Source organism: Vipera ursinii, assembly GCF_947247035.1.
Source record: "Vipera ursinii genome assembly, chromosome: 3".
Taxonomy (NCBI): Eukaryota; Metazoa; Chordata; class Lepidosauria; order Squamata; family Viperidae; genus Vipera; species Vipera ursinii.
The window spans coordinates 92,922,961-92,937,523 of NC_139516.1; the positions used below are offsets into that span (position 1 = coordinate 92,922,961).

General features: G+C 38.4%; 1 protein-coding gene across 4 annotated transcripts in view; it reads right to left on the reverse strand.

Moving 5' to 3' along the window:
• Positions 1–12,865, reverse strand: part of PTPRC (protein tyrosine phosphatase receptor type C) — an 87,908-nt gene extending 75,043 nt beyond the window's left edge. For 3 of the 4 annotated variants that reach the window (XR_014492134.1, XM_083359777.1, XM_083359776.1), the window contains exon 1: positions 12,592–12,763. Coding sequence is in view for 3 of the 4 variants with exons in the window: in XM_083359777.1 (XP_083215903.1) it covers positions 12,592–12,658 (67 nt within the window). In the remaining variant the exon portion in view is untranslated. Of the gene's footprint in view, positions 1–12,591; positions 12,764–12,795 lie in introns of those variants that run through there. The other variant, XM_083359775.1, reaches the window with a different exon arrangement.
• Positions 12,866–14,563: the final 1,698 nt, after the last annotated feature.

Consider the following 14,563-nt stretch of genomic DNA (forward strand, 5'->3'; position numbering starts at 1 on the left):
CTAATGTTTGGGATTGTATACGGTTGGTGCCCTCTAGGTGGATGCCCAGAGCCTCAAACCAGTCTAACCCAAGGAGGGTAGACCTGGGTGCCTCAGTGATCTGGATCGTTAAGTGTCCCAGGAATTTTTTGTATTCTACTTTTACTTGTGCCTGCCCCTTTAATTGAATAGCGGCTCCCTGGAAATCTGCGAGGAGTATTTTGGAGGGCTGCAGGGGAATACGGCGTCTATTTTTAACCCCAATTTTTCTGAGAGTGTCCCAAGACATTATTGAAACTGAGGAACCGGAGTCGACCTCCATTTCGCAGGGCACCCCTTGAATTTTAACCCAAATTTTAATTTTGGGTTGTAACTGATGGATGGGCGAGATTTTTGTTTTGGCTCGTATGGACAAGACTGAGGGCTGGGGAATTCCTTTGGCTGGGGAAGGGACCTGGGTCCTACCTGCTGGAATTTCCTCAAGCTCGTGGAGGGTTTCCCGGTTCAAACTGCGGCATGCTGAGCGAATGTGCCCGGTCTTCCCGCATCCGTGGCATTTGGCGTTTCTGAAACGGCATGTGGCTCTGGCGTGAGCCCCGCCGCAGCTGGCACACTTTGGTTTCGGCCCTGTGGCGGTGGGTCTTGAACCCGGACCGGCTGGTCTGGATGGCCTGCGGTTCTTCCCGTGGTCGGCGCTCATTTTGCTGAAGCGGGACATGATGTCGTCGACGCCGGTGTAGGTCTCTGGTTGCTCGTCGTCCGGCTCCCTGGCGTGGTGGACTGAACCGGCCGGGCTGCTTCTGTACACCGGAGAGCCCTCACGGTGGCTGTCTTTGTAGGCCATGATCTCTAACGTGAGTTGAGCGAGGTCCATCGTGGGCCTGGCTACCAGCTTCCGCTGGAGCCGCTCGTTAGAGAGACCGACGATAACCTGGTCTCTGATACGGTCTTCCAGGTCAGGAAATTGGCACCTGCGGGCGGCGTGACGTACCCCCGCGATGAAGGCTGTGGTGGTTTCGCCCGGTTGCTGGCGGCGGCGGGCGAAATGGAGGCGCCAGTATAGCTCGGACCGACGGGGCATGAAGTGCTTGCTGAGGCGGTCAGTCAGCACGGCGTACGGGACGGTCGCGATGGGGTCAGGGCTGCAAAGCCCTACGGCGATGTCATAGACGGCGGGCCCGCTGAGACAGAGGAGGGCGGCAGCTTTGTGGCGGTCCTCTGTTATCTTATTGACAACGAGGTAGCCTTCAATTTGTCCCCAGTGCGACTCCCATCCTTCAGGATGGCGGACGTCGAATTCTCTGACGTGACCTAAGTTTGCCATGGTCTGGGTCCACAGTACTGTTCAAGCTGCTGAAAAGGGTTCCTTTGCCCTCCAAGTGGCTTCAGCAGTGACTTGTCAGCGGGAGGGATCGGAACTCCTTCGCGGTGTGACTCGGCTCAGTTGGCAGTTCTATAGTACCGGGATCCCATCCTCGTCGCCAGGTGAATTGTCTTTACAAAGACAGACGCGAGACCGTAGGCAAGGTTCAAAAGGTTTATTCGATTCAGCTCCCGGCAGCTGACTGTCAAAAAACTCCGGGTTTATATAGGGAACTGTCAAACGATTCAACCAATCAGGTAACTGTATTTCCCCGCCGTTCGGAGGACGGCCAATCAACACTCGGTACTTTGACAGCTCGGCGGCTGTCAGGGAATTCCTCTCAGCTGAGCGCTTAGCTCAGTTCGGAGGACCGAGTTGTAGACTGCGGATTTGACAGTTCCGGGAACTGTCAAATCTGGCGCGTGCGCGTTGGCCCCCGGCCGCTCTTTTGACAGCTGTCAACGGGAATGGCGGCCGGCCGGGCGGTGCGCATGCGTCGTTGCTTCGGGCGGCCATTTGACAGCTTGGAAACTCCTGGTTTCCAAATATGATTCAAATTCCAAGGACAGTATAGAAATAAAAACAAATGTGGAAACAGAATTAAGATGTCCATTCAATTTGGGCTTCACACCGAAGCAAGATTGAGGCAGTCTACAGACTGGACATTAAGAAACACGCTGAATGTAGACCAGTAACATTTAATGGAATCTCCTAGGACAACGCTTTTTTGAAGCAAGCTGGTTTTTGGGGTGTAGTCTGAGCAGAGAATGAGTGTGAACCAGACAATCTTGCTACAGCCTACATACTTTAAAATGTATAGCTTAAACTGGCTTGTTGGTCCTACGCATCTATTCAGAAACAAACCCCAGTTATTTATTTCAGTGACACTGCTTCATCAGTGGCATGCAAAAACAAATCCATAGAACCAACATTTCACTGTTCCATCAATGTTGCTTTTTTTTAAAGAGGAAAAAAAAGCTGCTTTCCGCCATTCTCTCCCCTACCTTCCCACCTTCCTCCATATCAACCTGTGACTGGAGTGGAGACAGGTTTTCTACCACAGGCCACAGTAACCAAATGGCATGAAGGAGTTTGCTGACAAGGAATTGAAACTCAGCACATACCCCAGACCTCATAGTTTGAGACAGACCAGAATAAAGACGGATCCTTTTGAGGTTATCCCAGGAAACACTGCGGAAAGTTGTTTTAGCTGCTTGGCCTGGGGGTGGGGGGGGGAGTTTGATGATATCACACATTTCTGCTCTCAAAAAAATGGTGATTGGTTCATGGTGGGACAAGCTGGAAACATGGATCTACCCACAAACTTTCATTTTCCTCATTCGTGCATCAGGTTTCAAATCTTGTCTGGGGAAAAAAATCCTACTTGAAAAATTGGGAGGGTTTTTTTTCCCCCCAAGCCTAATTGCAATACAGGTTAGAGCCTGAAAGAGATGGCAGGTCAGGTTGCCTTCTCCTGGGAGAGAAGAACACATTTTTCAAGTGGAGAAATAATAGACTATTCCTGAACATGACCCTCACTTTTTAAGCATACTTTTCTGAAGAAAAAGAGAGAAGAATAACACCACCTTCCACAGCAAATTATTAAAATAAAGACATATTCACACATCTACTTATAATAAGCCTGACCTAGCTTTGTGGTCTATTCTCTCCCCGCTTAAATTGTACCTCTATAAAAACTTTTTATTATTTGAGCTTCAGGAAACTTTTTTCTGTAGAGTACAAGTACTTAGATAACGTTTTTTTTTCTTATATCCAATCATCTTTCCTTATTTGTGGAATTTTATGATGCTGGAGAAATGGGGAGAATCATGACTGCATCATCTTCCATTTACAGTTTTCCTGTGTCTTCGGTTTTTTCCAATTTTTGTTCTTTCAAATATAAAAGAGACAAGGAAAAATACAAAAAAAACAGGTAGTCCTCCACTTACAACAATTCATTTAATGACCATTTGAAGTTACAACATCACTGAAAAAAGTGAGTTATGACTGTTTTTCACACTTATGACTGTTGCAGTATCCCCATGATCACATGAACAAAATTCAAACTTATGACTGTTGCTGTATCCCGGGGTCATATGATCCCCTTTTGCGAACTTCCGACAAACAAAGTCAAGCGGGAAGCCAGTTTCACTTAACAACCATGCTACTAACTTAAAAAACAGCACTGATTTACTTAACAACTGTGGCAAGAAAGGTTGTAAAATGAGGCAAAATTCACTTAACAAATGTCTCAGCAACACAAAATTTGAGCTCAGTTGTGGTCGTAAGTCGAGGACTACCTGTAGTGTCACACATTGCTTTTGGTTTGATTAGTTGCACTAGGAACTGTTGGTGTAGAAAGGATGAGAAGCTGAATATAGCAAATTTATTAAATTCCTGATTTCCATTGGTATGTGGAAATTAAAATTAAAATTCTCAAAAGTGAGAAGGTAGATCTAATATCTGAGCTATTAAGGCTCATATCCCCCTCAAATCTATTTGGTTTGGGATAAATCTTCATTTTTTGCTTCATTTACATTGGAAAAAAGGAAGCAATAATCACTGTTCTAATCTCAAAATTCTGAAACTGAGTGTTTATCCTGATAGAGGAGTCCATTTCAAACACTGTTTATATTGATGTAAATAAAGAAGATCTTTCTACTGTAGCAGGCTGTGCCTTTCTTTTCAATTTGTTTCCTGATATCCAGCGATATGAATTAGGAGTAAAAAGATACAAACTCTCTGAGCTGGGAAAAGAATCAAGCAAGCATATCAACTAAGGACACGTTGACACAGAAGGAATAATGGCTACCCTGAAGAGTGAAAGGGGAAATTTTAAAAAAGAGCTTAAAAAATACCCCACTTTTCTTTTTAACATTAAATACATTTGTAGAGAATGCTGAAAGAATCATAGCTAGTTTTCAAACATCTAGATAACCACAGCCACAAAAGGATTTCTTTTTTTATTTTAAAGAATGGAGTAAATGTTTGAAAATAGATAAATGGCTTAGTAGTTCTTAAAAGGACAGCAAGCAAGCAACCTGCTTGCAAGGGTCCTATTTTATTGATATATGCAGCTGAAACTCAGCAGATGGCATCTCCTGCTAGAAATTCATTCTCCAGCTGTGCTTTCCCATTTCACTTCTTATCACAGCCTTTTTCTTCTCAATTCTAAAAAAACCTTTTAAAGTTAATAAACAAGATGATTTTTTTCAAATAAAAAAGAAAGATACGGAAATATACAAAGTACACAAGGCATATGTTTTAATTGCTTCTTTTTCCCATTGTTACCCCAAATTATTTTCCTGGGCTTGAGAGTCAGCAGGTAAAGTTGAGCCTATTTATTGGCTATGCTGGTTTGTTACTGATGAGTTTATTCCATACCTTGACTGCTGTTATCTACATATTGTTATTGCCTGTTTTTATTATTATTTTAATGCTTTTTAAATGTATATATATTGTTAACTGTCTACAGTAATGAATTTGAGACTGATGGCCATATAAATTGAAATATAATTCACTAATATAAACAATAAATAATGCAGCAGTCCTAATTATGTCAAGGCAATTTTAGAAGGCTCACAACTGTAGCATAGGAGAAAGAAGAAAAAAGAAAGAAAGAAAGATTATGATTTAACACCTTGATTTTAAAAAAAATAACATCTGCCTGCATTTATATATATATATATATATATATATATATATATATATATATATATATATATATATATATATATATATATATATATATATATATATATATATATAATGCAGCAAGTAGTGAATCAAAATATAATTGTTCAATCACAGTCCACAACAAATTTAAAGAACTACAAATAAATTAGTATACGGAATATGTTAAAGACTTATAGCCTAATGTTGAAATTTCATATACTTTGATGTGTATTTTAAAAACATTAGCTATAAGATGGTAAAACAAAGGCTTAAATTTTAGCCAAGGAACTAGTTTTAAAGCAAAGTTGTCTGCTTCATATAGCCTTCTCCTCCTATGTATTTAAGTTTAATTGAACAAAATTGAAATTGAAGCAGTCTTGAACCTGGTTAAATCTTGAACAGAAACCACTAGAATTATCAGGGCTGTAAGCTAAAATTAAGCTTATACTCAAGCTTAAAACTTGAGACCATCCTCATTGGTCTCAAAATGTTAATAGCTTGGTTGGACCTTGTTAGTGCTTGAACCGGAAGCTACTAGGACCAGGAAGTTTAAAAAACTGTAAGAAAGCAATGGAAAAATTACATGGACTTGTCCATGACATCACCAGAAGTTCACCTCAACCCAAGGGATTTTCTATCTGTTTTTATTTTTTTTTATTTTATTTTATTTGGTCTTTGTATCAGGGCTTAGATAGAGAGTTTTATTTTCTTTTTATGACTTGGTTGTAATGTGCTTTATAAAAATTCATTACAAGAATAAAAAATGCCATGGGCTCGGATGTAGAAATAGAAAATACTGGTTTGTTTTAGTATACTTTTTATCACAGTTACTAACACTTTAAAAAAATGAAAGCTAGAGTTCAAAACTCAGAGTTACAATTGGCACCACTACCATTCCGTTATTTGAAAAACAACTTGTACATGTTAACCCAGCTGATTGTAGTGGATGGAGGTATCTTTGAGGCCTCTTAACAGCTTGGAAAGCAGCAACTACTTCTTCCTCATTTAAGCCACCAAATATTACTGAGAAAGAAGAATGGTTTATAGGATGTGGTATTTGTATTATTTTGCAGCTAGTATTTCCTTTTAACTCATGACTTCATTAGAAGACCACCCAGCGTGTTATCTTGGGGAAAATAGGAGGAGGAAGGAGTGTCAGTTATGTTTGCTGCTTTGATTAATTTGTAAAAATAATAAAGGTGGGAAATAAATATGGGCCGTATTGCTTTCATTGGTGATGGTATTTATGGACCTTTTACTCCATTTAAGGCATCAAGCTAGAAACCAGGAGACTGTAAGTTGTAGTTCCACCTTAGGCACAGAGCCAGCTACATAATCTTGGGCCAGTCACTTTTTTTCAGCCCTAGGAACGAGGTAATGGCAAATCATTTCTGAAATACCTCGCCAAGTAAACAGCAGAGACTTGTCCAGGCAATCTCTGAGAATCAGACACAATTGACCAGAATTTTTTTGGGGGGTGGGGTGGGGAGGTGGGGGAGCGAATCAAGTAGTACTACTTGAGTATCAGTTCAAGGATCAATCATTTTCTCCAACAAAAACCTGAAATAAATGGCTTTGCAGAGATGTCTCAGTCCCAACTACCTGATCTGGCAATCCACAATTCAGAGGATCTGGATATTTATTGCTCTGTGAAGGAGGAGCTGTAGCATTTCAGATGTTTCTAGATTGTAACCCCCGTCATGATGGGCCACGCTAGGTAAGGTTTCTGAAGCTGTACTTTAGCAAGACCTGCAGCATCAGATCTTTCTTACATCTTCTATAAATGCTTTAATAATTCTAAAATACATCATCCACATGCAAGACTTTCATATCCCGACCACCATCTGTAAGAAATTTGGAGAACTCTAAAACTCTGAGCAATTTGGTTGGAGCAATGAACAAAAGGGACTGTTTCAATAGAGTGCATCTCCTCATTGTAAAAACTAGAGGAAAATATTCATAAGACTGTAGTATCTTTGCTTTTTTTTTTTTAGAAAATGCCTAGCACACTTTTGCACTTCTTTTAAAGGTGCTGTTTTCTGCAAGTTTAGAAAAGAGACAAAGGTTCTCCTTTTTCTCCTTGAATTTTATACCTGGCAATCCTTCCAAAGTTTATTTCCCCTCAATGGTGCACAAGTAAAAGAAATATGGCCTTATTAAACATACCTATTATGGGTTTTTAAATTAATAGAAAACCATATAGGGAGTAGGAATTGTTATTTTCTCACATTATTCTTTTTAAAGTATAAAGTATTTTAGTAACACATGTGGCAGGATGTTGAGAATGTTTTTTCCCTAGATTTCAACATCTCATTCCTTCATGACAAAAACTAAGACCATTAACTATAGCTGTAGTGAAGCTCCACCACTAAGCTGGAGTTGCAGGGTGACCTGGACCAGCTAAACTCTGGTGGAAAATTTCTCTTTCCTGACAGGAACATCTGGGTTCATCTGAGGGCCCAACGCTATGAACAACAACACCATTAAACATCTCACAATGCCTTGATGTACCCCTACGTTATGGGCATTGTAGAAAATTAGTACAATAGCTACTCAACTGCATGTGTTACTCAAAACACAAAAAGAGTTTTTTGTTTTTGTTTTTAACCAGCAGATCCAGATAGAGTGGATCAATTTGCTGGTCTCACTTTGCACTCGAATCTCCCTCACAAACTTGTGTTAACATGAAAGAAAGAATGTAACTTTAAACTCCTAGAGGGAAAAAATAGGATATTAATAAATGAATAAATCTAAGAAATAATTAGGGTGAACACTGAAACAAATGTAGTAGGGCAAACCATTTGGTAATTCAGAAGGATTGTAAGGTGCCAGGCTATTAATTGTAATTTTATGATAAGAGAGAGCTATGAATGATTGGTTGGTTTTTCTGCCTTTCTAGTGTGATGTGTACTCAAGGTGGTTAACAAAATAAAAATAAAAATAGAATATATGGTTAGAAGCCATTAATTAACATTTAAACAGGCCATTTAAACAGTGTCACAAAGCCTGGGGAAACAGGTGCATTTTACTCATTTTCTAATGGAGTAGTACTGGATAAAGCCTTTTTCCATGGGTCAGGGAAAAAAACTCTGATGCCAGGGTCATCTTCAAACAGATCTTTCCTGCAGATTCTAATGTCTAGGCAGTTTTGTAAGAAAGGAGATTGCCCCTAGATAGATTATAAACTATCTATTCCTAGATCAATTCCAACAATGTAGTAAGCAGTTGGCAACTAGCACAGTCTTTATCTAATCTCCAATAGCAGCCAACCATGCTGCATCAACAGCAACCTCAAGACCTTTTTTGAGGGTAGCTCCACACAGTAAGCATGTTACAGTAATCCAGCTGGGAATAATTCTTGCCAAAACAGACTGCACCAGCTATAATTATGCAGAGGTACTGCTCACCACAGATGCTACCTGCAAATTGAGTAACAACCGAGGATCAAGAAGCAGTCCCAAGACCACAGCGCCTTTACCAACAGCGCCTTTTTCTTGCCAGGATTGAATTTTTCTTTCAACTCCCTTGTCCTGCCCTAATGATAAGTTAGGCAAGGGAGGAAGTATCTCCCAGACTAATTTAGGTGGCAAGGTTAGAAGCCAAAGTCAGAATATGAGAACTTGGGAAAAGCAGCACGTACTCTGACAGGAAGATTTCTATGGGCTTAATCAACTAGTTGAGAATGATCTCTTTTGGTTTTATTTTGAGAAATATACATCCTACTTATTCATATGTATGACAGGCAGAGCAACACATACTTTCCCCTTTCACAAAAAGAGGCACCCTATCTGGCTGAAAGGTACAGACAAGTATCCTTGTAAAAGGTGATGTGACTGATGTACAATCACAGAAGAGAAGACCAATGTGCAACTATTCCCTTCCAAAATGATAATTAAGGGAGGAAAAAGAGACTTTCTTCCTTACTGTACTTCTTAGTTATGGAGTAGAGATATCTTAAAACAGTTTCTAACTCTTAGGTAATAAGTTAGAATTTCTATAACAGCAATTTATTAGAATATCCTGTAGATTCATCTCAGGCAGACGAAGAAGATGGCAATCTGGTTTTTGAAGAAAATTATTGCCGTACATCTTGCCCTGTTCGACATCATATGAAATCAAAATACAGGGAAGCTGCAGAAATAAACACTGGGCTGCATCAGCAAGAGAAATGACTGAAGAGGAAAAACAATTTTTTCCTGTGCCATATATTTGTTTTCATACCATAATCCTTCAAAGCCTTATGTTGTCTCTCTTGATCAACAGTTTAATAAGGAGTTTAATAAGGAGATGACTTATTTAATCAGTGTTTAACAAGACCATGGGGAAGAAAGGTGTTCAGAAAACATATTAATGCCCATTTTCTAATTTCATATTTGTGGAACAATATGTAAACAGACTTCTTTGAAATTTGTACTTTTCTGAATTTAGCAGTCCCGTTCTGCAATTTAAAAAAATGAGTACAAAAAGGCTTATTACTGCCAGGTGCTCATTATGGTTGATTTAATAAGCATATAAGAATAATACTTTAACAAAAATATCAGGAAAAAATTGTTCTGTTTGCTATTTGTTTGTTTGTTTAATTTTTATGCCTCTCATCTCCCCTAGAAGGGATTTTTACCCAATTTTACATTATCAAGTAAATATGTAATTACAATCAAAATTCTCATTTTTCTATATTTTATGATGCAATTATGCTTTGTCAAAAATGAAAATTTCAAAAAAATTAATATATTGACAAATTTGAATGCAAATCTTTATAAAATGGCTGCATGTTAATACCGCCTTCATACATTTTTAAAAAAGTAAAATGTGGATCATTTTAATAGATGTTGAATCATGGTGATTTTTGTACTTTATTTTGACATATTAATATTTTAAGTTTTAATATTAACATTTCAAACATTTTTTTCCATTTTCACTCACACTTTAAAAAGCAAATTAAACTGAGTAGTTTAATTTTCTTTTTAAAGTTCACAGAAGAATAAGATTTCTTCCCACTCCTCCCAAAATACAGATGTATAAAAACTGCTTTTTAAAATTTTGTAGCAAAGTTATCAAGTTGCAAAAAGAGGTTAAATTTAATCTACTTAGCATTAGCTGTAGACAAGAAAAGCCAGATCACCTGGATAGAACTAAGCATTGTAAACAAACATGCGGTCTTCATTCTCACACTCTCCTTATAGCACTAATTTTGGAAAAGAAGAAAATGGCTTGTTGCATGAAGAATCTTTAGTGAGTAATGCACTACTATTCTTTCAGGTGGAAATGAGCTTATGCACAAATGGATCATGCAGGGCAGTGGTGGGATTTAGCTGGTTCGCACCAGTTTGGCAGAACCTGTAGCTAATTTTTTGTTGCCCAGGCCCAGAATGGACTTCCGGAAGCGGCATTCACACAAAGAGCCAGTTGTTCACATATTTGAATCTCACCACTGATGCAGGGCCCTTATATACAGGATCATTTACTGTGAAACTTCTATAACCCTTAGATTTCAAACTCGAGGCAGATGAAAACTCATAACAATGTATTTATTCCAGAATTAAATACACACACACACACACATATCCCAAAATTTGTTGAATGTTATGTTAGTGACACAATTGTTAAATGAATCTGGCTTCCTCATTGACTTTTGCTTGTCAGAAGGTCACAAAAGGGGATCACATGAACCTGGGACATTGCAACCGTCATAAATATGAGTCAATTGCCAAGCATCTGGCAAGCAAAAGTGAAAAATGGTCATAAGTCATTTTTTCAGTGCCATTGTCACTAAATGAACTGTTGTAAGTTGAGGATTACCTATATTTTGTGAGGGGCTATAAATGTTATCAGCTAATGCTTTATATATTTTCTGGTGTAAATTTTGAAGTCTCCCTTTGCCTTGTTTCTTAAAGTGCACTCTTGAGATCAGGTTGGACACAATCAGTAGAAAGGAAAGCAAAACAAAAAAGACACAAAACCACCAGTGGCACCACGAGCAGCAGAAAATATAAACTGTTGGACTTCAATATTTTCTAACCATTTGAGGAACTGTTGAAATTAAGCAATGGGAATGAGAATTCTTGAAAGTTGGAAGGGCAATGTTATATACAGTACAACGGTATTTATACTGTTACTAAATTACACTTTCAGCAGCAAACAGATTTAGAAACTGGCAGCCTGTTCTAGGTTTCAAAAACATGGAGAAATATACTTTCAAAGAAGATACAGATAAAGCTTCAACCATGCCCATGTTCACGTTCTTTAATCACTATAAATCAAGCCATGAGCATCTTCTCACCAGCTAGACATAAAAGATGTACAAATAATTTTATCAGGTGAAGCAGTTTTCTTCCTGTGAATAATAAGCTTTTTGGCTGATGTGTCTGAATCCAAAATGGTCGTCTTTGGAGTTACCAAGAAACTGAGAGTTATATTATACAATAACTTCAGGTTTCCAGACACTCAGAATGTTTTACAAGCCTTTAAATGCAATTGAAATAAAATGGCAGTACTACTGTACATGATGACTTATTAACCAGCTAAGCCACATAACCCAATCAGTGAAAAAACATATATAAAACAAGATTTCTAATTTGGGACATCGTAAAAATAATGATTAGTCATGACTGCATAAAATGAAAAATATAGATGTGTCAGCCATTATGGCTGACTTGTATAGACTATATCTATATGCAACATACTGGTATAATTTATAATCTGATGATGATTTTTAACTAAAGAAGGACAAAAATATGTGATGCAGTAGAGCTTGAAATCTGAGGAACTAAATACAGGATCTGAGATTAGGGAGTGGCTCAAAATTTAATGCAGAAGTCCATCTTAAAGCAGGGGAAATTCACTGTAACATTATTGCTTAAACTAACATGTGAAAAAAGCTTATATAATATCCAAATGTGAATCTATTGAGTTACATATATACTAAGGAATAACAGTAGCAGGACCGCAATCTTAAGTGTTCTTGACAAAAAAGCCTAAATGCTAAGCACATTTGCACCAAAAAAGAACACACTTTAAATCTTTTTTTTCCTTCAAAGTCCATTCCAAAGGAGATCTTCACCGTGGTGTGAATGCTTTCAGAGTTTGCACAACCCAAAGACCACATAGGTAATGAAAGAAGACCTTAACCCCTGGCGGACAGCCTCAGATTCAGTGTGAAAAAAATAACCACATGGTTAAGATCCCAAATGATTAAGTTATCTGGAAACTACTTCCATGTGGGCATCTCTGCTTCCTTGAATGTTGCAGGAGTGTTTAGAGTTCATTTCAGCATGCTGCTTGTTTATATAACTCATAGGCTGGACCTGAATTTTACTCAGCCAAATGGTGTTATTTAGTTTGAGGTTCTTGATGATCATAGAATCATGGAACTCAGAAAGAGGGATAGCAAGGCCTAAGACTTTTTAAGGTTATGGTCAACCCCAACCTTTCTTCAAAAAAAAAAAAACCAAGCATGAGAGACTGATTTTCAGTTTAAGAGCTAATTATTTGATCAAACTGATTCAAGGCAACATAGTGCTGTTGCTGCAATTACGAAGAGAACCTGTGGTATCAAAACAAAGGAAGGCACCTACCATTTATGAAAACGTCCATGTCCACAAGAGCCAAGGCAAACACCAAGAGTTCTAGCCACAAAAACATGGTTATATCCAGGGATTATATGTATCCTTACAAAACAGCATGTGGATGTCTGTCTCTGGAAAGTAAAATAAAAGTTATTGCTCTCTGTGAAAGTCATGCAAAGTCCCCATCAAATGTAGAACAGACTGTATGCATACATTGAAACTCTTCTTTATAATCCAAGAAGCAGCTTCCTCTGTCAGGCAAAATTTAACTACTGGCAGTCACATTCTGCAGCAAAGTGATGTCAGTTTTACTCACTTCTCTAAAACCACTTTTTCTTCTTTCTTCAGTTTCCAGGAAGTAACAAAGAGGGTGTTTTTTTTCCCCTGAAGTTATTGCAGTGCTGTTCTGATATCCTACTTAAGAAGCAATTGCTTCTGCAGAATTGAGGTTTTTCTTTCAAATGTTGAAGTAAATTTAAATATTCTTATCTTTGATCAAAGAAAAAATAAAAACCCTGCTATTCAAAAAAATAAGGCAAACTTTTCTATGATATAATATAGTGACAAGTTTAAAAACAAGTCTACATTGAGTGATCTTATTCTTCTTTAAAGTACTCACTAGGATAAACAGATGTGGACAAACAAGGATGATATTTTCACGAACCTATAGTAAATGAAGTAACTATGCTAAAACTTTCATTTGTGATCGGAATGCTAGCTAGGGTTATGGACATTATAGTATAACAACAAGCCTGAAAACTAATTTAAGAATCACTCATCTAAATTAGACGTATGCAACTTCTTTTTTTTTACAGACTGAGGGCCACATTTGGACTTTGAGTAGTAGTAGTAGAAGAAGGTCTGCCTTCAAAAAATGAATGAGATTAAAGGGGAAAACTAAACTAAGTTTAAATGTAATTTTAATTATATTCACATTAAAAAGGTAAAGGTAAAGGTTCCCCCGCACATGCGTGCTAGTTGTTTCCGACTCAAGGGGCCGGTGCTCATCTCCATTTCAAAGCCAAAGAGCCAGCGCTTGTCCGAGGACGTCTCCGTGGTCATGTGGCTGGCATGAGTAGACACGAAAGGCGCACGGAAAACTGTTACCTTCCCACCATAGTGGTCCCTATTTTTCTACTTGCATTTTCACGTGCTTTCGAACTGCTAGGTTGGCAGAAGCTGGGATGAGTAACAGGCACTCACTCTGTTAAGCGGCACTCGGGATTTGACCCGCCAAACTGCCAACCTTCTGATCGACCAGCTCAGTGTCCTAACCCACTGAGCCACCGCGTCCCTACATATTCACATTAGCATGCATCTAATGTTTCTTTTCTGTTGCAGTCCAGTAAAAACTTCTGAGGGGATCTGTGAAGGGTATGCATTGCCTTTTACTGGTTGATCTGAGCATAGTGCAACACCAATCTATGGAATGTTTATCAAAACCATCAGCTGACCCTATTTCCTCTGATTCCCTTACTTGCAATCATTAGGCACAAAGAATACATGTCACTATGGGGACAAGTAGGTATATGTGACTTTTCTCCAATCCTATCTCCCATGTCAATTACTCAGGGAGTACTCCTATGCTAAAACAGTTTTCAGAGCAGTAGAACTACTGAAGTAGAGTCATTTTTGTGAGATTGACAGTCATATAAATTTGATTAGTAAAATATAAACAAACTCTTAGGTAACTTTCACAATTTTTATTGGTTTATTTATTAAATTTATATGCTGCCCATCTCACTCTGAAAAGGAACTCTGGGCGGCCTGCAATTAAAATAACAAATATTTTAAAAAAACATTAAATACAAAGACAAGAAGCAAAAATGGTAAGATCGGTACAGAGGTAGCATCTTTTCAGTTAATTCATCAGCCACCTTCAACACTGAGTGCCCCCATCAAGACTCCAAGCTAACTGGCAGAGCCAGGTTTTAACACTTTTCTGGAAAATCAGAAGGGCTGGAAAAGACCTCACCTCATT